A 24,555-nucleotide genomic window follows, 5' to 3' on the forward strand; every position below is an offset into this window, starting at 1 on the left:
TTAAGAAAAAACCCTGTTTTTCCTTTTACTTATTGTCTTCTGAGAACCTATAAATGGTTTAATTATTTGTTATGCTAGTTTCTAGTAACCAAAGCATAAGTAGTCTATAACTCCCTCATCCCTTTTTAAAAGTAGATGGTATATGTGTAATCTCACCCATCTTTTCAAGGAAAATCATTATTGTTTGTGTGAATACTTTAGCCAGTTTTATGTTTGCCTTGGATGAAATTCACCTGGCTTAGCTGATTTGAAAACATCTCCACTGTTTAAGCACACTCGTGACTTTTCCTAGTTTATCTTGAATCACTTTTTGCTGCTGGTGTTAATTGTGTTATGCCTGAATGCAGGTGACCTTTGTAAACGGACAGTCTTCCACAGCTGTCAATTATTTAGTTAGCTCAAAAGGCAGAAGCATATGCTGTGGGTTCAAAGATTTCAGCCCAGCTGAAACTCATGTAGCCATGAGGAGGAGCCTATATAATGGAATTTCATCTTATTTCTTTAAGAAGTAGAGAGAATATTAAAGTTGCAAAAGTCCAACTCCAAAATGCCAGGAAATTCTGACATTAAAGTTTCTCTTGCAACCTTAACTAAGTACTTTGTGTCTGTATATTATGATACAGGTTCAACTACAGGAGCAGGTGCTTTTTTTGTCCCACAGTGCCATAGCCTCTTTCAATACATATTGGGATAAAATGAGGGCTGTGCACTAAGGGAGTCATAAGACTCTTGCCTCATTTGTTACAAAAATTGAGAGACATAGAGCAAAAGAGGCAATTCTTATGATTATGGTAACTGAATGACATTTTAAGAATTAAATTCTCTGGTTTTGTTCAGCAGGTTGCCTGTGTTCTGATTTACAAATCAGTTGAACCCAAGTCTCTCACCAGTAGGCACTGGTTATGTGAGTCACATTTTCTTAGTGCTGTTTGAGATACAGTCAGATCTGTGTAAGTGCCGAGCACTCACAGGTGTTCATGAAAGGAGCTTCACTTTCAACACAAATAAAATGCCTTATAATGCTAAATGTTCTGAAAAAATCAGCTGCAAGGCATCTCAGAGGGGCACTGAGACTTCATAGACATCTGTAGCTTTTAAAATCCTTGTGCCTTTGATGCCACATATAAGTTTATCAGCATGTATGTCACATGCTATTGCAAAAAAAGTATTGATGTGAAGTACTTACATGTTACGGTGGCATGTGTTATTGAGAGATTGCTTTGCACAATCTGTGCAAATGAGTTTTGGCCGCACTTTGAAATACAAGGGCAAAACAAAATGCTGGATTGGCTTCTCATTAAATGCTTTCTTATGCCCCACTATATAAGCCTGGCATGCCAGAGAAAGAATAGCATGAACTCCCGTGATTGAAGATTGCTTCAGATTGTATACCTATAAGGAACAGGGAGGGAGGGATTAATTTTATGTGATTATATTAAAAATTGGCATGATGTAACTTCTTCGTATTTGCCATTGCACTTTCATGGTATGTAGACTTCTTTGCATGCATTTCTAAGGCAGAAAAAAAATACTGCAGTGGGCTTTTTTCCCCCGTTTTTCAGTTCAGCCACTGGAGGGCCACATGATCCCAGTCACCTAGGCAGAGGAAGCCATACAGCCTGCAGAATTAGGTAGCGTGCACCCAGCAAGCACCACCAAACTGCCGAGTAATTTCTGCATACATGTATGGCAGAAATCAGACAATAACAAAAAAAAAAAACCAAACATATTTTTTATATTTTTACATTGTACTTTTTTTGGAAGGTAGATTTATAAATTTCTTCCTGCATCTAAAATCTATTAAGCTGGGTTTCTGCTTAGGATGATGTTTTCATTAGTTCTAAACCCATGGATTAGCCAAAGGATTTCTGAAGGAGATGATGCGAGGCCCACTCAGCCTGGTCTCACATGAGGTGAAATATTTTCCCCTGCTAAGTAACTGAAAACCTGACACATGTTTCTACTCTTGAAATAACTCTGGCAGACTTTTCTGGATTAGTTGTTAAATCCATTACAACAGATGATTTCTTTATTACGTTTTAGAGGCCTATCAGCAGTGTAGGGTCTGTTTTTCTTTAAAATGAATAGAAATAGTTTGGCTCAACTGAACTCCAGAACACCTGGGTTCCTGGAGAGGACCAGAGAGTTCATGTCAGATACGCTCACACTGAAGAAAGCAACAGCCCAGCAAGAGTAGCAAATAGCGTTTGAAAAAAGTTAAAGCCAGTGTTTTAGGGAGAGGTAATAAGTACAAAGCAGATGCCAGTAAAATGAAATGGCACCTTAGAAACTGGGAGAAAATGCAGACTGCATTATAGGACACAGTGAAACATTGTTTTGCCCAGAAGTCTGTATTGGCTGCTGCTATTTCAGATTTGGTTATTGCAGAAGCAGAATCTCATCCATCTTGTCCTCCACATGCTTTGGTTTCACAGTCTTTCTCTCTGTCTCACCTCTCTCTGTGCAGTAAGTCTTTGTTTGCAGCCATTAGCAATCCAGCTGTGTTTTCGGCATCTCGGGAAAGCGCTTTCATGCAGCGGGATTGTTCTGGACGAGCTAGCTAGGATAACTCACTGTGTGAAGGATTTGCTTTGTGGATGCACAAGGATAAGCCTTTAGTATCCTCCCGGTTTCATCCTCCCCCCACCAGCATCATGCACGTATGCATGCACGCACACACACGCGCTGGCTAATGGTCCAATTTAATCCTTACAGCACAGGGATTTGTTCCTTATCCATCCAACTGGCCTGCGGGAGGGGACGGGGAGAGTCTTCAGCTGCCGAACAAGGCTCTTTCCGTGCTGGGAGGGAAGATCCCATTTTAAATCCCTATTTGTTTGCCTGCACCTGGAGGCAGATTGAAATCAGACTGGAAGGATGGAAGTTTGGATCTTTAGAAAAAATATCAGCCTCAATGCACTTTAAAATTGGAGCATTGCAAACATGGAGGATGGGACGTCATGTTTTAAAGCCTTTAATTCTTGTGAGTTCCCAGGTTGTACAGGTTTGGGGGACAAAGCAGCAGTATGAAGGAGGGAGCTGCTATTTGAGAGGAAAGAAGAAGAGATTAAGTTTGGTTTTTATTTGCATAAATTGATGCTAACCCATGACACTAGCAGATACATGACAGTGTCAGATGTAGAGGCAGGGGAAGAACAATTTCACGTTTTCCCTGTCAGTTATTTTCTGCAAGAATTCCTTGGAGGGAAGGGAGTCATTAAGATGACAACTGCTGATTTCTGCAGGTTTTTTGTACTAGACAAGGCAGATGTTAAAATTTTTATAACTTTGTTTTGAAATAAATGGCAAGTTTAGCCTTTGATTTTAGGGTGGAATTGGAGCCTCAGAACAATCCTGCTGTAATCGTGGGGCTGGCTGAAGTCACCACCACCACATGAAACTCTTGCCTTAGAGCCTGTTTCAATACTAGAGTTCATCACTTCAGAGGTGCGTAATCGCATTGTAGAGGAGCCAGTATTATTATCTGCTTTGAGTCACTAAAGGTAGCGCTACCAACACATACTTGGTGAGAACTAAGATGCCATTTAGCAATGACACTACATGTGCCCTGGGATGATACTACTTACTATATTAAATATTTCACTTTTTTTTTTACTACATGCAGATACTAGGAATTATTTCTGCTCATTTCTTAAGTCACAGGGGAGCTCATTTGACTACATTAATGAAGGTTAAAATTGCTTGTGTTTATTGATTCTGCGTGCAACTCTTACATGGTTAAAGCGTTAAGGAAAACCTCCATTATGATGGAAGGATATTCTAGTAATTGCCTGTAATCATAAGGGTGGCTCGCTACAAATACATTTAAATACATCATAGCGAAAGACATGAGAAGCTGACACTTCCATAGTTTAGGACAAGTAATGTATTTTAGAAAAAAAGACTGAAAAAAAGGCATGCTCTCTTTAGGCCAACTACCCCAGGAGCTGTTGGATTCATGCCCAGCACTGACACTGTGAAAGCCATTCAGTTTACTTACGATATTTGGGGTTGTTAGGATCGCCACTGCAGGTGATTCAGATAACCAGGCTAGAATAAATTAAGCTACCTTTGTGTTATATCACAATGAGCCAGTTTGCTGTTATTTTGTAGTAGAAATAATTGATTCACTTACCTTATCACTGTAGGAGCAGAAAGAATTTGGCGTACGTATGAAGATAGTCAAAGGCATCTTGAAATAGATTGGTCTTCATATACATTACTGATGGAGGAACTTGCAATGAAACCAAGCCCTGAGGGAACACGTTGCCTGGGAGGTGGGTTTTTATTCTATTTGCCAGGCAGAACATACTATCAGATTCACTAGTTATCCTTTTTTAGCTTGCAAAGTTAAATTTCCAGCTTAAAGAAATGGTTGGAAAAAGGAGCCCTAAAACAGAGAGATCACATCTGGGTAGAAACTTTGTAGCTTAGAGGGCTCCAGGTCACGTTCATCCATGGCATACCTAATTTCAATGGATGCAAAGCACAACAGGTTTTAGCTGCTCTGTTTTTTGGGGGAAGGTTTTATGTTTTAGCTCATTAAAAGCAAGGCCATTTTTTTAACACGGGGAAAAATGCATTGTTGGCCTACCTCAAGTGTTCTCTTTATTTTAATGCATTCTGACAGACTTCAGCTACCGTGTAATGACAAGAAATTAAGAAGACTAAAAGTTAAAGGAACTGGGTGACCAGAAGGGATCCCTGAGAGCCCCTCGAGCCTCATTTCTCTGGGCTGCCTGTTCAAATGCAGCCACACTTCACCTGGTTACATGAAAGGATGATTAGGGGCCTTTTTGAACCCCATGGCAATTTACCCTGTTACCAAACACACAACCAGAAGCCCTCCCTCATCATTAAGTGGCTGCCTGTTGGAAGAGAAATCATGCTTCAATAGTTAAGACAAGCAAACATGATGTCCCTTCTAATTTGCCAAATTAATTGAAAAGTTGTGTTTCCAAGTGGATTAGCCCCCTTTTATGGGTAGTGGTATTTGGGAAAGGTCTGAATTTGCTTCAGCCTCTCTCTCTTTTTTGTGAGTTCCCATTTCCATATAGGGAATAAATTTGGATGGACTAATCTACTCAGAAATGAATTCACATTAATCTAACTGCCTCCACATCGACAAGTCTTTGGAAAGAAGCAGGAGGGGCACTGGTTCCCGAGATAATTCACTGCCTGGGACAAAGAGGGCTTGCACGAGTTTTGAGCAAAATTGTGTCCAACACAGGGCAGGAATGTGGGCTGTGCATCCTTATTTTCTCTCTTTAACATGAGTGTAATTGCATGCTACAGTGTGCAAGAGCAGATTGGAATGGCTTTTCTTAACTAGTGGTTGCACCTTCAAAAAGGTATCCATGGGGGTGGCCACATGGATCCATGGAGCAGCTCCTGCTCATAGTCTCAGAGTGAGGAATTGCAGGATCCCAGCCTCAGGATTCAAACCACTGGCCCGAGGGATCAGAAGGGTGATTTCAAGATACTAATTCTGGTTAAAAGCACAGTTCATGCTGTGAATGTTTCAGTTCTCAAAGAAACTGAATGGGATGGGTAAGTCAGCAGGCAGAATTAGCACCTTCTCTTCCCCTGGTGAAATACACGGTGCAGTCATACAGGTGTGTTTTGCCTGGTACAAAGGGCTTCAATAGGAGTCTCTCCCACTGCTAACCATTATCTTATAAAATTATTACCTTGTACCTCAAAGGTGAGAACTGCAAAGGCTAATGAGCTAATTCTCTGGGCCTACTATCCCACCCTGCCATACCAGGAAGCTGAGTGTCCTTCACCAGGTTCTTCACTGGAGGTGGGAAGTCCCCAACATACATCTGCCACGCAGGGAATCCTGTTCCCTTGGCAATGTTTGCATCACACCAAGAGCACCTTCCTGGTATTTCCAATTGTTGCACCAGACATGGCACTGCCAGTTTGAGGAAATCACCTGCAGGTAGCCTTTTGGCTCGAAGAGCTGTTACACTGAAGCTGTGCTAGCCCTCGGCTAGGAATTTCATTTGGGTTTTCCAAAGGTCCACATCTCCTTCTTAGAAGAAAGAAAATGTCAAGTAAGTGTTTGACCTGTGCTAGCAGGAGGGTAGGACTGTAGTAAGACTGTGTGGGAGAGCACCCAGGGTGTCATTTAATATTTAGACACCTCAGAGAACTGTATTGGTGGATTCTCCTTTGACTTATCATAACAGAGACATGTCTGGAGTACTTAGGGGTTGTAAGAAATCTTCCCAGCACAGCTGTAAGTAGCAGCTCCAAGTCACAGACACACAGACCATATTTGTAGAGTTAAATGTACTTCCTATTTTGGTATGGAAGCATGTCCCACCCTACAGATCCTTGGGGCTAAAGCCAAACATACCCAATGAGTGAAATTAAATCAAAATGTTTTCATTTGTGCACTATGAAGTAAAAACAAAGAAGAACCCAGAGCCCAGAGACATGACAGTTCTGGATAGGCACAGGTTAACAAGAGGTAAAACTGAGACCCATTTCAGACACATTTTAAAGTGGGTCTTCAAAGATAATGACTTGTAATCAATTATCAGCATAGAATGACTGTCCATCCCACAGCACTGTTTTGAACACAAAGTCAAGCAGAAGCATGAGAGTAACACTCTTATAAAGCCACATACATCTTTATTCTCCACCCAGGCCAGCAAGGATGGGAAAAGGGAATGCAATTAAAAATAACAATCAGCAAACACACATTACAAACACACATCTTTACTTAAAAAAAAAATCCAGACCAGAGCAGCCAGAAACACACTCAACAATCAGAATAACTGGAATTCCCTGCAGTTTGACAGTGGCACATAAGCAGAAATTACTTGTCAGTTTCTGAAAGCAAGGGTGAAACAAGACAAAAACTTGTGCTTTTTTTTCTATTACAAGTAATTATGATCATATATTTTGCAGCAGGCAAACCACTCCAGGGGATAACAGGCAAGAGAGAAAGCTATCCAGAGTTGTTTTGAGAAAAGTTTGAATAAAACTTTTACAAATAGCACCAGAACTAACCCCAGGCTTAAACTAGCCCCTACCAAAATCAATGGCAGAACACCCTGACTTTGGCAGGAGCAGAGGCAAGCTTGGTTAAGTGTAAAGAAGTAGAAAACACACGATGGATTGTTCCAGTATATCCCCAAAAAGGTGGCCTCCAAACCCAGAAGCATAGCTGCCATGGCAGAGGGAGGGTAATATGACTTCTCTGATGCTCCTTTGTGTTTACATAGCAGTAAGAGGCACAGATTTGGTTTTGTCTCCTCTCTGGCAGGCTGTTTGCAATTCTGAAAGCAAACTCTGCAGCTCAGCAGACATTTCACACGGCTGTATTCTGTAATGAGCTAGTATTTATCATTCAAGCCCTCTGTAAGTGAAAGCTCTTTGTGCTACTGACCCCAGCCTTTCGTCTAGCCTTGAACAGCTGCTGTTTGGCAGTGACAGCTGAATTGGGTTTTCTCCCTCTGCAGCAATGCACACTTGCCAGCCATCCTTCTCCCAAGCCCACTTGTTTGCTGCATGCTGGGGCCAAGATACACAATCCACTCCTTTCACGCCAGCAGTGTCCCTCTAGGCAAGGCGTGAGAACACTTGCCAGCGGGCCTTCCTTCCCATTAATGCTTCTTAAGCATCACTTCTTCCCACCCTCCAGCCATGTGGGAGCCTGCGATTTCCATGTGGAGGAGTATTAAGCAGAGTGGCTGCGCTGGGTCACTAGAGACTGCCAGCACTGGCATGACTTATCCTCAGCTTCTCTATCAATTCAGAGGCATATCAAGCTCCCTGATTGAAACAGCCCTCTGAAAGGCATTTCACTGCTTCAACCGGTCCCAGGCATATGTCAGCCTCTTTGAACCCCACTGAACTACCTGCCATTGCCTCACAGGTTGGGGTATATTTTTTTTTTTTCTGGAAGTTGGTCGTTGCCTTTAAAGACTTAGTCAGTAAAAACTGAAAGCTGTGCATCAGGAAGCAGCAAACATAGCCTGGCTGTACCTGTAAAGTGCGAGGCCAAGCCTGCTCTTTATATTTGGCTTGTACACTATTCACACTGTTAATCCTCAATTCAGCACTAAGAGGCTGCTTTGGCTGGACCTCCCAGAAGGGGATGGACCAAGGATGCAGCAGGGACTTTACTTATTTCTCAGTGTCAGGCCTAGAGCATCGGATGGACTTGTTTATACATCACAGGCTCCCAGATGTCCTAACCAGGACAGCCAGCCAGTGTAGTCTTGACCCCATCCTTGAAATGCAACATGAAGCATTAGTTCCTGTGAAATGCAGCTTCTGAATGCTTCTCTTTACCATCCTAAAACTAGAGCAGCTCCCCCTCTGGTAGGGAGACTGGGGAAGTGAAACACCTATAGAGACAGGAGTGACTGTGCAGCCTGACTGACTGCACACTACGAATTATCTACCTACACGCATGCAAATGGTGGGCTCCTCTAGATTGGGGCTGAGCCAGACTTTCTAGCAGCACCAGCTGAACTAGAGCACTCAGGAAATTAATCATGTTTCAGACATGTAACTCAGTCCCCATTACAGTCCGTTATATACCTCTTTTATTTTCCTTGTGTCCTCCTTAGGCCAAAACCCCAACAGTCAATCCAGAAAAAGAACTTTTCTGCTGGTCATTTTTTTTAAAGAGACAATTAAAATTTCTCCAGCCTAATGTGGCCACCTCAGCCTGGTCTGGGAGCCTACTAGGATGCCATGCAAAGTCCAAAAAGGAAGGAAACCAATTATGAAAATGAGACATGAGGGGAGGAGGATCTATAATCCATTGCTCTTCCATATAATTAACCAGGAAGTGTGTGGGGGATGCAGATTTCCAGAGCTGAGGCACTAATGCAGTGTACACTGGCACCAACAGGCACAGGCTCAGGGATGCCCCCGTTCTGAAAGGGAAGGTCCAGCAGGTCTTCCGTAAGACCAACTTGAAAAACAGAATGATCATTTCAGTGAGACCTTCCCATCCCAAGCACCTTCCACTCCATTTCCCTAAATACAGGTGTTGGCAGTCCATACTTGGCATTGCAGTGACATGCAAACTGATCACCTGTCCTCAGAGCAGATGTTTCTTCCCTCTAATGCAACTGTTTGCACTGCACACTGTGTATGACTCCTGTAGCCCATTCCTTCCTAGCAGTGCACCTATCAAGAGATCAAATGCAGGTGTGTCCTAAGCACCTATCTGTCCACTTACAGTCTCCTGAGGGTGCTCGGTGACAGGCCCATCAGGTCCCTACGCACCGCATTACTACTCTTCCATCATGTGATGGGTGCGTTTCAGGTCAGTGTAGAGCTCGTGTGCCGTTGTCGGAGGCTATGCTGTCCTCTCCCAGTGAAAGGCTGGGCACAACTATTGTAGTGGTCCATTTTTCAAACTCTGACAGTGTCTAAGCAGTTAGCCTACCTGGAAGGTTTGCTGCCCTTGTCGGAAGGACTGGAAAAGGACCCTTTCTAGGAAAACTGGAGGAACATCACATTTTGCAATTTAGCCTTCACCTCTGAATGATTTCCTAGCTCCTGAAAGTCATCCCCTGAGTAGAGACTTCTTTTCACTGACTCAACAGGTCACTGTTATGTCCCTGTAACTTTACAGAAGTGGACTTTTCAGCATATATCTGAAAATATATATTCAGCCACCTGACAAATAGCCCATGACCCACAGACCTGAATTTTCTCACCATTCCCAGAAGTTGTAATTAGCTAAAACAGAAGACAAATCCTTGGAGAGCCATGCACCTCCCCACCCAGACCATGTGAAGCTAGCACACTTGCATTCTGTGACATTTAAAGAGCACTCCCAGCCCAATATTGTATTCATTAAGTTTGTGTTTAAATATAGATATATATATATATATATATTAAAAAAATCAGTGTGTTATTTTCTAGGTGAAAACCACTCGCATATGACCAAAATAGTCAGCCAGGACAAAGGCTCAGACTGCCGAGGTCTCAACCCCCTGCGCAGAGCTCTTGCCAGAGAGACTACCTGAGATATTGTCAGAATCCAGCAGCTCGACAATGCTGTACGGAGAACAATCTTCCAAACCCAGCTTGCTGCAGAGCCAGCCACAGAAGCCCTTCTCCATATCCCTGACAGCATGCCACCAGTACCCAAAGGACCATGCTACCTGGGCCACAGCCGAGTACAGGCCTAGGGAAAAAGACACAACCATAATTATAATTGGGTAGAAGATGATCAAAAAGGGACAAAAGGTGATTTTGTGCCAGAAGGTCCTCTCTTCATTGTACACCAAGAAGATGTTGTACCATGTAATGGTTCCATAGTAGAATGAAACCACGAAGGACACTACAAAAATTATGGGGAGGCAGATGATGGTCCAGAGGACGATGTGGGGTCCTCTGTCTAGCCCAATATCGCATGTCTTCTTCTTCTCAGGTACGTCCTCTTTAGGAGGTTCCTTTGACTTAGCCAGTTCTTGCAGCTCTTTGTCCGTTAGTGTGACATGGATGTCCACCATCTGACCCTTCTTCTTTCCTCTGGTGATTGTTCCAGTCAAGGTGACATATCGGCTGTCTAAAGGCATGTTCCAGACACCTACAAACACAGATAAACTCATCTATATTAGATTTATTTTGTATACGGAGTATTTTGTGTAAATCCCCAAAGACCCCAAAGACCATTAGATAGTGCATAGGAAGTTATAGTTAAATTAAAAAAAGATGGAACGCAAGAAGCAATGCAGTATAAAGAAGATTATCAGAAGAAAATGGAAGAAGAGCTAATGAGGGAGAAGACAGGAATTCCAGATGACAGAAATCACAAGGGAGAAGACGCCAGCATCTGCACTGGGAACAATATGTGAAGGGAAAGTGCTGCAGGAGTATATGAGAAAGAGATGAGACAGAGTAACTGAATAAAAAATGGTATGCCTATTTTCTCTGGTATTCTCATAGATTTATTCCTGAACAGCGTGGACACTTGGGGTGAATTAGATAAATATGACTAAGACTCTTGTTCTGGAATAAGCACATCCACACGTGGAGTTACACTTGAATACCTAATATTTCACTTTACATTTGCACTGTATCTCAATGCAAATTAATTTTCAAGCTTTAGAAAATCCTTACAAATGCTGATATAATTATATTTGCATTTTAAAGGATCAACAAAGGCACGAAACAGGAAAGTGCTGGGATGTGTGTTAAAGTCACAAACAGACTGCCGTAGCTTCCAAGTGACATTGGTTTAGGATGGTCCTTGCAGTGGTACTGGCCATAAACTCTTCTATGGGGCTAAAATACGCTTCCTTCTGGTCTTAATTCTGACTAGCTTGGAAGGAGGTCTTCAGGGGCTCTTAAAAGGAGGCTGAGCAGTTTGAAGTGGCCCACAAAAATAGGAAGGCAGCAGATAAGCAATGAGGATAGGGGTTGGGATCATGGCGGAATCTGGTGCGGCTGATGGACGAGGAGCATGCATTCACATTTAAGCACCTCTCAGCCTGCACTGCTGACACACAAGAGGATTAGCCATAGGAACTGCCTCCCACATTTCTTCCCTGCAAGGGTATCCAAAACAGACATCAGAAGTGAAAGTGGCTCCAAGATGCCCCACGATGACCTTGCCAAGTAATCACTCTTAAAGAGGAAGCTGTGCTGAGAATATGCAAACAGAAGGCAACAGCAAATCCTAGATAATGAGTAAAACTCCCTATCACAGGTAGAGCCACTAAATCCATCTGCTTCCATCCTTTCACTTAACAGGCGGTTGTTTTAGGCATGGATAGGGACTTGATCACAGCATCATTGGCTTAAAGCATTCTCAGTATTTTTCTGGATCAACCCCAACCAGCACATACATTTAAAACTAAGAGCACAGCAACAACCAACCTCTGCAAAGAACTGCAGGAGACACCCCAAATCAGCTTGTAATGCTTTTTATTTCAGAGCATTTTCATGTATGAACTCAGGCTCTCCTTGGCTGCAGTCTTGGAGAGGGCTGGGCCCACAGTCACTTCCATTTGACCTCAGTGCATGCTGGCATCAAAAAAAGTTTATGGAAAGTGGGTGTTCCCAGGATACATACCATCTGCTGTGGACTGACCCAGGAACTTGGAGCCTTCCTCAGAGCTCCTTTCCCCTCCTTCTTCATCCGCCTGTTCTTCTTCCACCTTATTCTCATTCTCCGACCGATACACTATTATTGACTCAGGACGGGACTCTTTCTTCTTCTTTTTCCTCCTGTCCATAGTGGCTTCCCCATCAAAGGTGACAGCGGTTGCCACAGCCCTTCTCATGGAGTCACGGCGAGGGCTCTGACTTCCAGACTTGCTCTCTTTCTGCATTGTCTCCTCCATCCCACTGCTGCTCTCAAGCACCTCACTTGGCATCTTGTAGCACTTGTTTCCAATCTAACAGCTCCTGCACTTAGAAGTCATTGATTAGACAATGGTCCCATGGATGCTTTGTTTTGGTAAGGTGTCCCACTGTTGACATCCAAACTATGCACTCCATTCCCAGCCTAAAATGAGAGAGAAAGATGAAAAAGTGTTTTTTTCTTACCGAGTAGAAAAAAATTGCCAGACTTTTCCTATAAAGCATTACTTCCAACTGGTTTAAATGTAATCTGAAGATCCTTATTACTGTCTTGAACATCAATTTTATTACATGGATACAGGTTTTGTAATATCACCTAATCCTGATTCTCAGGTTCCAATTTTAAATATTACAAACCAAAGCTATTGGAAAAGGAAAGAGTATTAACATTTATAAGAAGAGACAGCACTTATAACAAGCACAGCTTACTGGGTGATTTTAACATTCCTCTGCAATGCTGGAAGCAAACAGAAGACAATAGTTTTGGCCCACATGCATGAGAATGGAGAAATGAAACCACAGATGAAAAAGAAGTTGACTGATTTAAGGGACTGGCCTAGATTAGAGACAACTGCAGCGGGAACACTGCGCTCATTCTGCATTACAGCAGCTATATTGGTGCCAGCCTTTCTCATTTTGAGTGTCTTCTGATTTACTGCTCATTGCAAGGATATTACAAAAAGTAATCAAATGATGTCAAAATGAATGATGTTTCAAACCTTACCAATTTAGCATTATGTAGTGCTGTCAGACCTTAAAAATATAGTATACACAGTGGATTTAAAGCAAAATTACTATTAAGATGACTTCACTGGGGAGGGAATTGGAAACCACGGCAAAGTCTTCTGATTGTGCAGGGAAAAAACCCCAAATCTTCACAAATCTTTGTAACAAATATAAGGACTCAGTTTTTTACTCCTCATTCAAGCAAAATCAACAGCAATATCAAGTGACACTTACCTATGGGAAAGCTGCCTAAGTAAAAAACATATAATTAAACATGCGTCGAGGCAGACAAATCCTACTTCATGAACATGGAAGATGCAGGATTAATGGTCCTCAGATTTCATAACATTTAAGAAACTGACTGTGCCAAGTATTCATGAATTATTTAGGTACAAATCTGAATACACTGAATAACGTTTTAACAACTCTGAAGAGCTCTGTTGAACATTTACATGAACATTTATATTTAAAAGAATGCACATGACCAATAATTAAGCTTCTACCTAGTATCTGAGTCATCTCTTTAACAGGAAACTAAGAAACACAGTTATCATAATTTATAGCCCACACAATGCTGGGAAATTGTTTTACTTGAACAGATGCTAGAAAAAAGTTGAGCATTTTTAGATTTGGCAGTATAGTCCTGGTCTTCCCACAGATATAAGATTTTGCTGGTTTGTTTTGAAATTTGTTGCAGAACTTTAGTTCAACTATTTATGCATCATACACTCACACACACACACACACGCACCCCCCTTTTAATTGTATCACTTTAACACCTAAGACTGTGGTCAGTTGGCTCTATGTGGCTTTAAAGAACTCAACAATTCAGATTATTTTTTGCATTATAGAAAATAAATCTTCCCTGGTGATCAGAAGACACATAAAATGAATTCAAAAATTAAGATTCGGCATACCCCGGAAGTCGGACTACATCTAAATCACTGGGCAGGGAATATCTTGGCTCGCTCTGCAGCATGGCTGGGAACAGACTGTTTAGATTGCCATCTGAGTTTACACCTGCCAAGCAAAAATGTATGCCTAAATTTGCAGACATACTGGAAAACAGCTCTATAAAATACTAAATTTACTGCAATACTGTCCTCTCACTGCAGTGTCAAGTGTTGCACTTCAGAACTACCTAGAAGCAACTCGGTTTAAATATTCCACTGTTGATCAAGGGAAGCAAGAACGAAGAGAGGCAGTGATGATGAATGCCCTAGTCTGGTGTACCAAATAAGGGTGGCTCAGCGTGTGGGTTGTCCAAGATCACTGCCTGTGCATTCTCCTCCCATCCCAAAGTCCAAACCCCAACCGAGAATGGAGCAAAAAGAAGAAGGGAATTTTGCCCCCTTGGGGTCTCTGGGAGAAACATCACCTCTAACCCCCCCCAAAAAAACATAAATGAGCTAATGAGAAGCAATTCCTCAATACAGTTCTTGTACCTCGTCTGCCTGAGGAACGTGGCCTTTACATCTGTTTGGAAGCAGCGTGCAGATAGGCAGTTTTTCACATACCATAATATAAAAAACAAATGGGATATGAAAGAGACTTCACAGTGAAATGTAATGCTTTGCTTTCTACTTCCCCCTTTTAACTCCAAAGCAAACCATCCACTGACTTCAAAGATAGCAAGCTCTAGCTCTTAATGTGTTAACATTGGCAGGACTCCAAGATCTCTTCACATCCACTGGAATTCACGTAAGCTTTCATTCAGTGTTTTTTAAAAATGCCTTTATGGGGAAATGGAATAAATTTATTCTATGGAATAGACTCACTCTTTGTAGTAAATTCATCCAGGAGGTACAACAGGCTCTACCATTTTTCTCTGAGGATCAACAATAAAACTTCATGTTTTGCCCCTGTGAAATCCTAAAATCACCTCATTGAGCCTAATGAGCCCCTGAGACAACAGTGAGATTCCCCTCCCAGAGGTGGTGAAAAGAAAGCAGGCCTGGAGTCACAGAGAAGCCTGGAGACATGGAAGTTGTTTTGGGATTAGATTCTCAAAGTTCCTGGCTGTAGTTCCATGCTCAGTCCCTACTGCCTTGAAAAGGGGATGACTTGCCAGTAACATTTAAAATAACCAAAAGCTATAGACAAAGATTTGTGGTTGGCTTTTTTTTCTTAGAAGTTTATCCAGCTGTGACCTTGGTTAAACTCACAGTAGATGATAAGCTCATGTCAGTTCTTGGTGTGATGCCAAAGCCTAAAGGACTATGTCAACTTTGACTTTGCGAGGAGGAGCAAGATGATGTTACTTTTGAATCTGGCAGATAGGATTGCTACTGGAAACCTGTGTCCGGTCCTTGAGCTCATCAGGCAGGCAGGATGCTGATTAATGACCAGAAGATGCCTATGATACATGAATTATTTTGCTATGTCTGACGTTCCCACCCCCACTACAGCAGCTATTGCCACTGTGAGTTACCACCAGGACTAGAAAGAAACACCTCAACAACAGGGTTATCAAATGGTGATAGCTCAGTTTCTTCTTCTCTTGCTCCTAAGCTGAGAAGAGGGGATGGAATGTGCAATGCAGGGCAAGCCCCTAAGAAGCACCATTTCTGTGGCTGGGTCAGAGCCCTTGGGATAAGGAAGTGAGGGAGCACAGATTATTCTGTTTAAGGCACAAGGAGGTAAAATCTGATGTCAGTCTGTCTACATCAGAAACAAAAACATGGTGAAGAAGATCTCCCTGATCCAGCAGAGGAGGATGCAGTAAGATAAAAAGCTGAAAGATAGAAATACAGGGCAGACGTTCGGTAGGTGTTTTAACAAAGTGGGTAGGTGTCACTTGATATATATCATGGAGGGCTGTGGAGAGTTGTCCCATCACTGGAAACTTCATATCTGTACAGGGTATCTTTGCAGCAGTTTGGTCACCAGTACTTGACCAGAAGAGGTGTTAATGTGGGCTTGTATTAGGGAGCAGTCAGACTGAAAGATCACAAAGATCCCTCCTGATCTTAAGCCTGTTTTCACAGTATTTATTCTTTTCTCATCTGTTTCTGCCAATGGAGCAGCTGGGATACCCTCTGCCACCTGGTCCAGACCTTCTGAACATAGCACTTCGAAACACCACCATCAGCCCCACATCCCGCAGGGATGCTGGTGAATCAAACAGGTTCATGTCCCAGTCCCATTTTTCCTGGAATATTTTCTCCATAGTTGCAAACAAAAAAATGGGCTCTTGGTGAAACCACAGTAGTGTACACAAAGCTTATTTTTTCTCTCTTCCTTTTCTTCATGTCCTGTAAGAACAAGGTCAGCCCTCAGCACTACACAGCTGTCCACAGCACCAAAACTTTCAGCCATACACCGAGATCTTCATCCCTTAAAAGCCTTGCTGTGGAGCTGAAGCCTGACAATTGCTGTGCATCTAATATTAGTGATGTCTCCCACATGGGAGCACAGGGCAGACAGGAATCTAATAACTGTCCATGGGAGGGAAGGAAAAGAAATGATCAAAGTTCAGAGATAGCAGGGAGCAGTTTATTAGCCAAACAATTTGTTATTAATCTCCATGTGAAAACAGATGGAGAACCCTGGGGAGGCGGCTCTGCAAAAACACTCTGTAGAGGAATTTTTAGAAGCACAGTCTTCTGTTACTATGCAGGAAAACTACTGCTGCTTACGCTTTCCCATGACAGTATAAGTCTTTGACACACAAAACAGGAGCGTAAAAGCTTGGCCTTGCACCATTTAGGTCAAAGGAAGTTTTTTCCATTGGTTTTCAAGGTTTGATACTGCTGCTAACAGAAAAGAAATTATCCAGTTTGAATGCAGACAGGAAGGAAGAGCCTTCCCACAAGCTAATAAAATCCTTGATCTTAAATCCCTGCTACAGCACAAGTAACCTTTTTATGACTGCTCAGTGCAGACATGAGAGGAAAAAATGTAGACGGTAAGCAGTGAGGAGCATCAATTTTTATTTTTATAGTCACATAAAATGTACAACGCATAAGAAGAACTGGCACTGTGTCTTCACTCACATCACGCAGGGGTTATCTGAAGAAACAAAAAACAACCTGTGCTTTAGAAGCACTGTGAGTTACCCAGGATGAGGAAGAGATAAGGGGAAATTTACCCTAGAAACACACCTTGAGAGAGAGCTCCCCAGCCACGGATCCTCCTTTGCCTGCTCCTTTTACTCCATAGCCTCCCCATCCCCTGTCCCTTCTCCACCCAGCCCTGCCTCTAATTTTGTGCATGTGTGTGTTTCTGAGGATGCATGTTACCCAAAGGATTATTTCCAATCCCTGGTATTTTTAAAGGGGTTATCTGCTGGCAGATTGTACACATGAAAAATAGATGGTATCAGATGCATCCAGCTGTTCAGGACAGATCTGTCTGTCACCAGTCAATCATGTTATGACAAAACGCACTGGTCTAATGACATGCAGCCCCAGACCCTACAAAAACATGTAAGAAAGCACATTTAATTCAGACCTTATACTGGGAGAGGGCCAAACAGTAGAGCTCTCTCAGCAGCTTTGGATCTGTTTTAAATACCTAAATGACTCCACATGATCTTTCACATATGCATCCTCACCATACTCTGCTGAAACAAAGGACAACGTCTGTCTTTATTTCATGGTGAAACAGATTACACAGTTACTTGAATCTAGCAAATACTCAAGGCTGTGGTGAATGACACCTTAGAAGGCAAGGCAAGAACAGCCACTCCCTATCAATACTAGAGTCTGTACAGCTTGCAGTGAACATGGCAGGGGGATTTATCTCACTGAAAATAATCCTTTTGCATTTTAAAAGAAAATAAAATCTTATTTTCAGCCAGATGGGTTCATCAGGTTTACCATGCAGCTACCCCTAGAGGAAAGAATGTCTAAGGAAGGGGAGAAAAACTACCCCTCATGGCAGTGGCCCATTGCGAGGTTGCATTAAGTGTCTGAATAACAACAGCAAGAGGCACAAAGAGAAACATGCTGGGATAGCATAGGCGGCTATGCTATCCCAGCAAGGTAGGAGAAAGCAAACAGCAAAGCTCATAGATCACACCCATCTTTCCCTCCCTGCTTAATCCACAAGCTTCAAAACATTTTTTTTTCTTGGAGACAGAGACAAGAAACCATGCTCTGGGTGTGCATCCAAGTAGGAGCAGACCTCAAGCTGGACTGCTGAAAGCAGAGGATGGAACTGAGCACCAGAGCAGAGGGGATAACTCAGTAAGGTGACTCATGCCACCAAAAACTTTATGGGTGTTCGCTAATGGAGCCCCCCCACCCCATGCCTTCCCCTCAGGAGCAGAGGGTGCTAAAAGCTCAAGCTAAAAGCAAAGGGAGGAGTGGGAAAGCAACACAGTCTCTGCAGGCAAGTGCTGACAGACCCAAGTTTGCCCAGTCCTTCCAATTTATCACTGGCACACGGCTCCTGCCTTAGGTAGCATTAGTGCCAGCGCTGCCCCACGCTAATGCTGCTGAGCAGCTTCTGGGCCAATCCTGCTGGCACCATGAGCCGGACCTGTGTTGGCCAGCACGGGTTGACCACCACTGAAGCTGCAGCTGCAGCAAGACTAGACTTGCTTGGGTGTGGATTAAGGGCTCGCTGGCTCCTGGTGCCATGCTGGGTGGCTCAGGTCCCTTGCTCTCCCTGCTGTCCTTCTGTGAGACATCCAAGCGCTTGTTGACAGTATTCTACAGATACAGCCAAAACAACAACAAAAAAGTAGTGAATCGAGGTGTTCCAAAGTATCACTAAATTGTTTCTGGATGACATTTTCAAAGGATTTTTGGACATTTTACAGAGTATCTTGTTTTATGAATCAGATCTTTTTATTTTCCTCTGCTGTTCCGTAACTTTTCCAAATGTCACAGAATAATAACTGCTGTGTAGATCAGTATTACTGAAGGCTGGAAAACAGCACATAAGAATAGCTGCGCATTTTTATTTTATATTAAATGAAATGCATAAACAATTTTCCTGCATACCAACCTTTTCAAAATCCCCAAACAGTACTGTTCTACCTTTTTTCAGAGCAAAAGCCTGAAGTGCTGTCTCTCCATTGTGTTCCCACTTCTTTGTCCAGACTGCTAGAAGAAAGAAAAATTGAGACAAAGGACTCAAAGCTTCCCACTGCCTCCACAGGGATGAGATCTGTTTCTTTATGTTTATTATACTATCCTACAAATGTCAATGAATAGCACAGGCATATTAGCCTTTAAAGAGAACCAAGGCTTTAAAAGGAGAATGACTTGGAAATGGAGGTTGGTTTGAAATCCTTAAAGCAATCCAAGTGGTTTAGATAAGAATCTTGAATAAACTTAACACGTCCCTAAATCTTGTAGGAAAAAAATCTCAACAATAAACTGGAGACATGCCCTCTCTGTTCCCCTGCTCTACCCCTCACTTCTGCATTTGCCCAAGCAGGCCATCCTGCACCCTGAAACAGCAGGTGCCCATTGTAATTCCTACCCCATCCACCAGGTCACTGCTGGATTACAAGGTACCATAGGAACAGCTGAACCAAGTGGGTCCCACCAACTCGAGCCCAGCATCCTGCTTCCACAGCAGTGGCTGCAATCAGGTGTAGCATCTGTTTTTATTGGTATAATACCTCATCTGTCCTCAGTTTGAAGCCTTTATATTAAACGGGACTGGAAGATGCACTAGCTTTCTCAACACATCAAACTGGTGTTGTGCTTCCTCTAAGCATCCAAGCAGATGCCTAAAAAAATTAACAACGGAGCAAGCATGTAGTACACGAAAACAGAGTTTTGAGCCCCTCACCGCCCTTCCCAGAGTGCAGAGAAAACACCTTCTACACAGTGTATACGCACACACATATGCAAGTAAGAAACACTGGGAGTTGCTATGTCTGAAGACTGCAGAGCCATGAAGCACCAGGGGTGGGTATGAAGCACTCGTGCTAATGCAAGACAGCACAGTCCTAGCTAGCTAGAGACCCGGCTGGCAGGTGGTTATTTCAGTGAAGGATTGCAAGACCTCCATTTCCTTTCCTTAGGAAATCATGCAGTGCTCTTGCCAGGATGTTTTAATGCATGCTCAACTCTTGCTTGATCTTTACAATAACTAAAAACTAGGACCTGTGTTAGCACCTCAGGCTTTTTTTCCTTCCCTTCCTATTCAGAAAATCCCTGACCATCTCGGCCTCCTCTCCTTTCTTGCCCTGCTCTGTGCTGGCAAGATCAAGCACCGAAGTGCTTTACTCAGACAAAATGAGGAGTGACCACACAAAAATACTTGCAATTAAAGAGCAAGAAGTTACAGCCATGTAGCCCAATGGAAAACACAGTCAATTGTAAATCCAGACTGGAAAGGATTATCTGAAAAATACCAACACCAAACTACATCCTGTGTTTTTTATTTGGGCAAGATATTTGGGGGCTTCAGATCAGAGCTTTCTCCAAGTTACACCCAACTACGGCCCAGGAGTTGCTGAAGAGCCAAACTGCACAGACAGAGAACTGGAAGATTCCCTTGGGAGTGACTTAGGATTGCTTAATGCATTGCACAGTAAATATAATCTAAGATATTTAGACAGTATCTCCAGCAGCAGGAATTAGTTGGCTCAGGGGACTCTTGATTGGATGCAAGTGCAGATACAGATCCATGATGCCAGGGTATTAAAAATGCAGCACTTTCAACTGCAGACAAGTGAATGCTTCGGTATCATTAGTATGGTATTAGCAGGGTGTACGATTATTTAGAAAATCTGGTGACCTACCAGTTTCAAACTGTTTGATGCTGATATTCTACATCTTGCGCCACTATGAATTCTGCTTTGAGTAGGATGTCTGTCTTCAGTATCTCCTGTATTTTTTTTTAAATCACTGGAATGAAATTCCTAGGGATAATGATAAAAGGTTGTAAAATCCTGATTATCTCCTAATTAGACTGAAATCCCCCAAGATGCCACTGAGAGTAAAGTACCTTTCCAGAGGGGAAGTCCTGAACAAGATGAATAAACCAGAGAGCCTGACCATCAGCTGGGGCTTACCAGGAGGTGTTCTGACACAGAAACCAGAAGCCATGAAACAGAAAGGCTGGTGAGAGATGATGAAAGGAGAAACAGCCACAGGAGAGAATGGACAGACAGGAGGTGAAAGTAGCAGGGATTTCCAAAGAGGCCTTTTGCGTAATCCTACAGAAAGATCCAGAGGTAAGGAAACAGAAACTCACACCAGTTTTCATTTGGTTTTGGCTCAATGCAGGCATTTCTTGTCATTGGTATAGGGGGGGGAAGAAATTATTGTTGTTACACTTTGTGCAATTTGGTATTCCAGGGGAAGAAAGATATGAACCTGGAGCATCCATAAGAGTGGGACTCTGGGAAAGCAGAGGCTGCTGGAGTGCAAGCCTGATTTTTTCTGAAGGCTAACTAGCAGAAACCCTCTGTCAGAAATAATATTTGACCTTAAATTTTTATTTCTGGCACTGAGATGCTTTTCATTAAATATCCTCTGCTCTCACCTCCTTGTGAGACTGCTGGCCCCAGGGATACCTCTCCCAGGGTTTGGATGCTGCAGAGGTTTCTCTCCTGTTTGGAGCCATCTGTTTTCTCACATCAGGCTGGTATTTAACAACTCTGAGACCCTCCCCCTTGCCAACATGGATTACGAGCTATGGGAGGGCACAGACCCCCTGAAGGACAGCAGGCTATAAGGAATTATTAAAGCAGTATATACCACTGCCAGGATTTTTAAAGCATGGCAGCATACTGGACTGGCAGGTGTCATCAGCTGAATAGCTGAGCCATAGGCTGGCAAAGCACAAAATCAACTTTTGACAAAAGTAGCCTTTTCTGAAAACACAGTTTCCTATTCATCTCAACGAATTGAACTAGTTCATTCAAAGCCAAGACACAATCTGGGAGCTGTAAAAACAGGAAATCTAGTTTTTCCTCTTCAATCTATAAATAAAAAAATAGATGTTGAAAAATGACATGTGCTAATCCCACAACTCTGAAGGAGCTGACAACTGGAAAAAAAAACCACTAATGAATTTTTTTCCTAAATGTGTCATTTTGATTTTTGAATGGTTAATGTTTTAAGTGATAGATATACCAAGGGAAAAAAATTCAGATGGTTTTTAACTTCAAAAAATGAAAATGAAGACTCCGAGGCTTTAAATGCAGATTTATTTTCTTCCAAATGCGAGCTGACACATACTGGGAAAAAAAAAAAAATCAGCTGTCTAATCAGACACTATTTCCTAACACATAAAAATTAAGAATCTGAACATTAAGTTTATAGAATAACATAAATATGTAAGAAGAGCTTTCTGCTTACTGAATTTACCACTATGGCTGCATGTAGTGACAGACCAACATGTTTTAATGCTACCAATAAAAGAAAATGAACATTCCTTTGTGAACAAGAAAGTACAAGCATAGGAGGAGATTAAAATTTATTTCGGTTAATAAGATTTTCTTCTTTTCAGCTTAAATGATTTTGAATTTCAACCACTGAAGTAAAATCGATTTACACACAAGGTACACTTTGAATCCTTGGTTCAAAGGCAACCCACACGACAGCGAATAGAAGCCATTGCCTTGCTGAAAATATCTGTGAGCATTGGTTATTTCAGCTCTGTTCTTTGTGGATAGGTTTTGTACCAGAAGGGGCTACCCTCCACTGAATGGCAAGGAATGGATTTCTCCTTTTCTTGCCTCCTTAGTCTCCAGTCTTTATGCCTTTCCCCTTTATCCTCCCACCCATCACTCACAGAACCTTAACTTGTGTGTTCAGCCCCTTATTTATGGCATTTCTATGGCTATTGAGTAATTCCAAAACCCAAGCAATTTATCCTGATAGGATAGGAAAATCATTTGATAGTGCTCTCCAGGAAGAACACTGAAATCAAGCAAGTCATACGAGCAGAGGCGCCCACTGGATTTTCCTTGGTGGCTTGTGGCTCAGTCGGGATGGCAGGCAGGTTGGAATATGAAGATCTAGTTCACTAGCACAGATGAGTGCTTCTCCCTGGGATTAATTAACGATCGCTCTGATACGGCCTGCCTAAGATATGTAGGGCAGCTAGAGATAGTTAATGGGGATCTGTGGAGTCTCCAGACTGTGGAAGATAATTCAAAGGGGAAAAAAAAAAATTCTTACACTGTCACCTGCAGTGCTTCACATTTTGCCTCCAGAAAGGAATACTGTGCTTTAAAATATTAAAGTATTCTGCAAACATTAACCCACCCGGAAGGCAACTTTGTCTAACGGTTGCCTCACTAGCCTAAGTCACCATGCAGAAGTCCATTCCTGTCTTATCACCCTTTGCTGAATGAGTCTGGACACACCGTTAACTTCTCCATGCCTCTGCTTCCCTACACTTAAAAGGAGGGTATACAGCTTCCTTTCAAACACACTGAACTTCAGGATAAAGATGTTATCTTACAGTTGTCTCTGATTTAAAGTATTAAACCTTAGAACATGTTTTGGGAAAAGTAAATCATTTAACAAATGAGAAAACCAAAATAGACTCAATGATTCTCTCACTTTACTTGTATGTATCTCTTTTAAAATTTTTTTCTCACTCTCTTCTTATATTAGCCATCTCCTCTAAGGCAAAAATAACAGGACAAAATTGAGATATACTTTCAAACATCTCTTCTATTGAAAAGGACAGAGGAGATGCCTGGAAAGATACTGAACATGCACACACACACTCCTGGGCACATCAGTGCTGGTTAAAATCACCTGCAATGGACAAAGGTGCTCTGTCACTTCATTGTGGGATAGAAAGGAAAATAACGTTGGCTGTCCTCTGTGACAATTGAATAATACTGAGCTTACTGACGGCAATTTTAAGTGAAAAACACCACCATAAAGGCATTTTAGCACAACATGGCTATACCAGGGACATGGTAAATGGTATCACCTCAGCCTTCACGGCCTCTTCCTGACGAGGTCCACGCCTGGAGAGAGGATTCTCCGTCCGTGCGTCCCCGGCAGGAGAACAGCAGCAGCTTTCTCTGCTGTTTGTGACACCTTTAGAGCAGTACACTGACTTCTCCTGGCTGGGGCTCCCCTCCCCATGCTCCTGAGGGTGTCTTCCCGCGTCGCTGTGGGTGGAAGGTGACCCGAAACGGTACAGAAAAATACGAAAAAGCCCTCCTTTTAAAGCAGATGAGAGCACGGATGGGGGCTAGGTGAGGTGGGTTTGCTGCGAGGCTCCAGCAGGCAGAGGCGACCCCGAGGCACCAGGACGCTACCGGAGGATCCAATCCCTCCCAGGCGCTGAACGTGCAGCCAGCGCTCTCCGCTGCGGGGACAGACGCGGGCGTTACCGACCCGTGGTTAACCGCCCCCTTACCTGCCGCTCGCCGGCTCCGCCCGCGGGGCTCCGGTGCCGCGCCGCGCCGTGCCGTGCCGCAGGAGGCAGGAGCGACCCGGCTCGCCGGGGCCCCGGGCACTGCCGACGCCGTTACCGCTACCGTTGTTGCTGCCGCCTGCTCGCCGTCCCCGGCACTGAGCCGCGGGCGGGCGGAGC

The 24,555-nt window shown here is 43.0% G+C and overlaps 1 protein-coding gene across 3 annotated transcripts; it reads right to left on the reverse strand.

Moving 5' to 3' along the window:
- Positions 1 to 6,641: 6,641 nt before the first annotated feature.
- TMEM169 (transmembrane protein 169) lies at positions 6,642 to 24,518 on the reverse strand. 3 transcript variants are annotated; one of them, XM_075512109.1, is made up of 4 exons: positions 24,379 to 24,518; positions 19,033 to 19,130; positions 12,062 to 12,496; positions 6,642 to 10,573 (listed from the first exon to the last, which is right to left on the reverse strand). In XM_075512109.1, the coding sequence occupies exons 3-4, from the start codon at positions 12,363 to 12,365 to the stop codon at positions 9,951 to 9,953; spliced, it is 927 nt and encodes a 308-aa protein (XP_075368224.1). In that variant the 5' UTR covers positions 12,366 to 12,496; positions 19,033 to 19,130; positions 24,379 to 24,518; the 3' UTR covers positions 6,642 to 9,950. The 3 variants fall into 3 exon arrangements, with proteins under 3 accessions (XP_075368224.1, XP_075368223.1, XP_075368222.1); XM_075512108.1 differs by lacking the exon at positions 19,033 to 19,130 and adding an exon at positions 23,944 to 24,040; XM_075512107.1 differs by lacking the exon at positions 19,033 to 19,130.
- Positions 24,519 to 24,555: the final 37 nt, after the last annotated feature.

The sequence above is a fragment of the Mycteria americana genome, chromosome 9 (genome assembly GCF_035582795.1).
Source record: "Mycteria americana isolate JAX WOST 10 ecotype Jacksonville Zoo and Gardens chromosome 9, USCA_MyAme_1.0, whole genome shotgun sequence".
Classification (NCBI taxonomy): Eukaryota; Metazoa; Chordata; class Aves; order Ciconiiformes; family Ciconiidae; genus Mycteria; species Mycteria americana.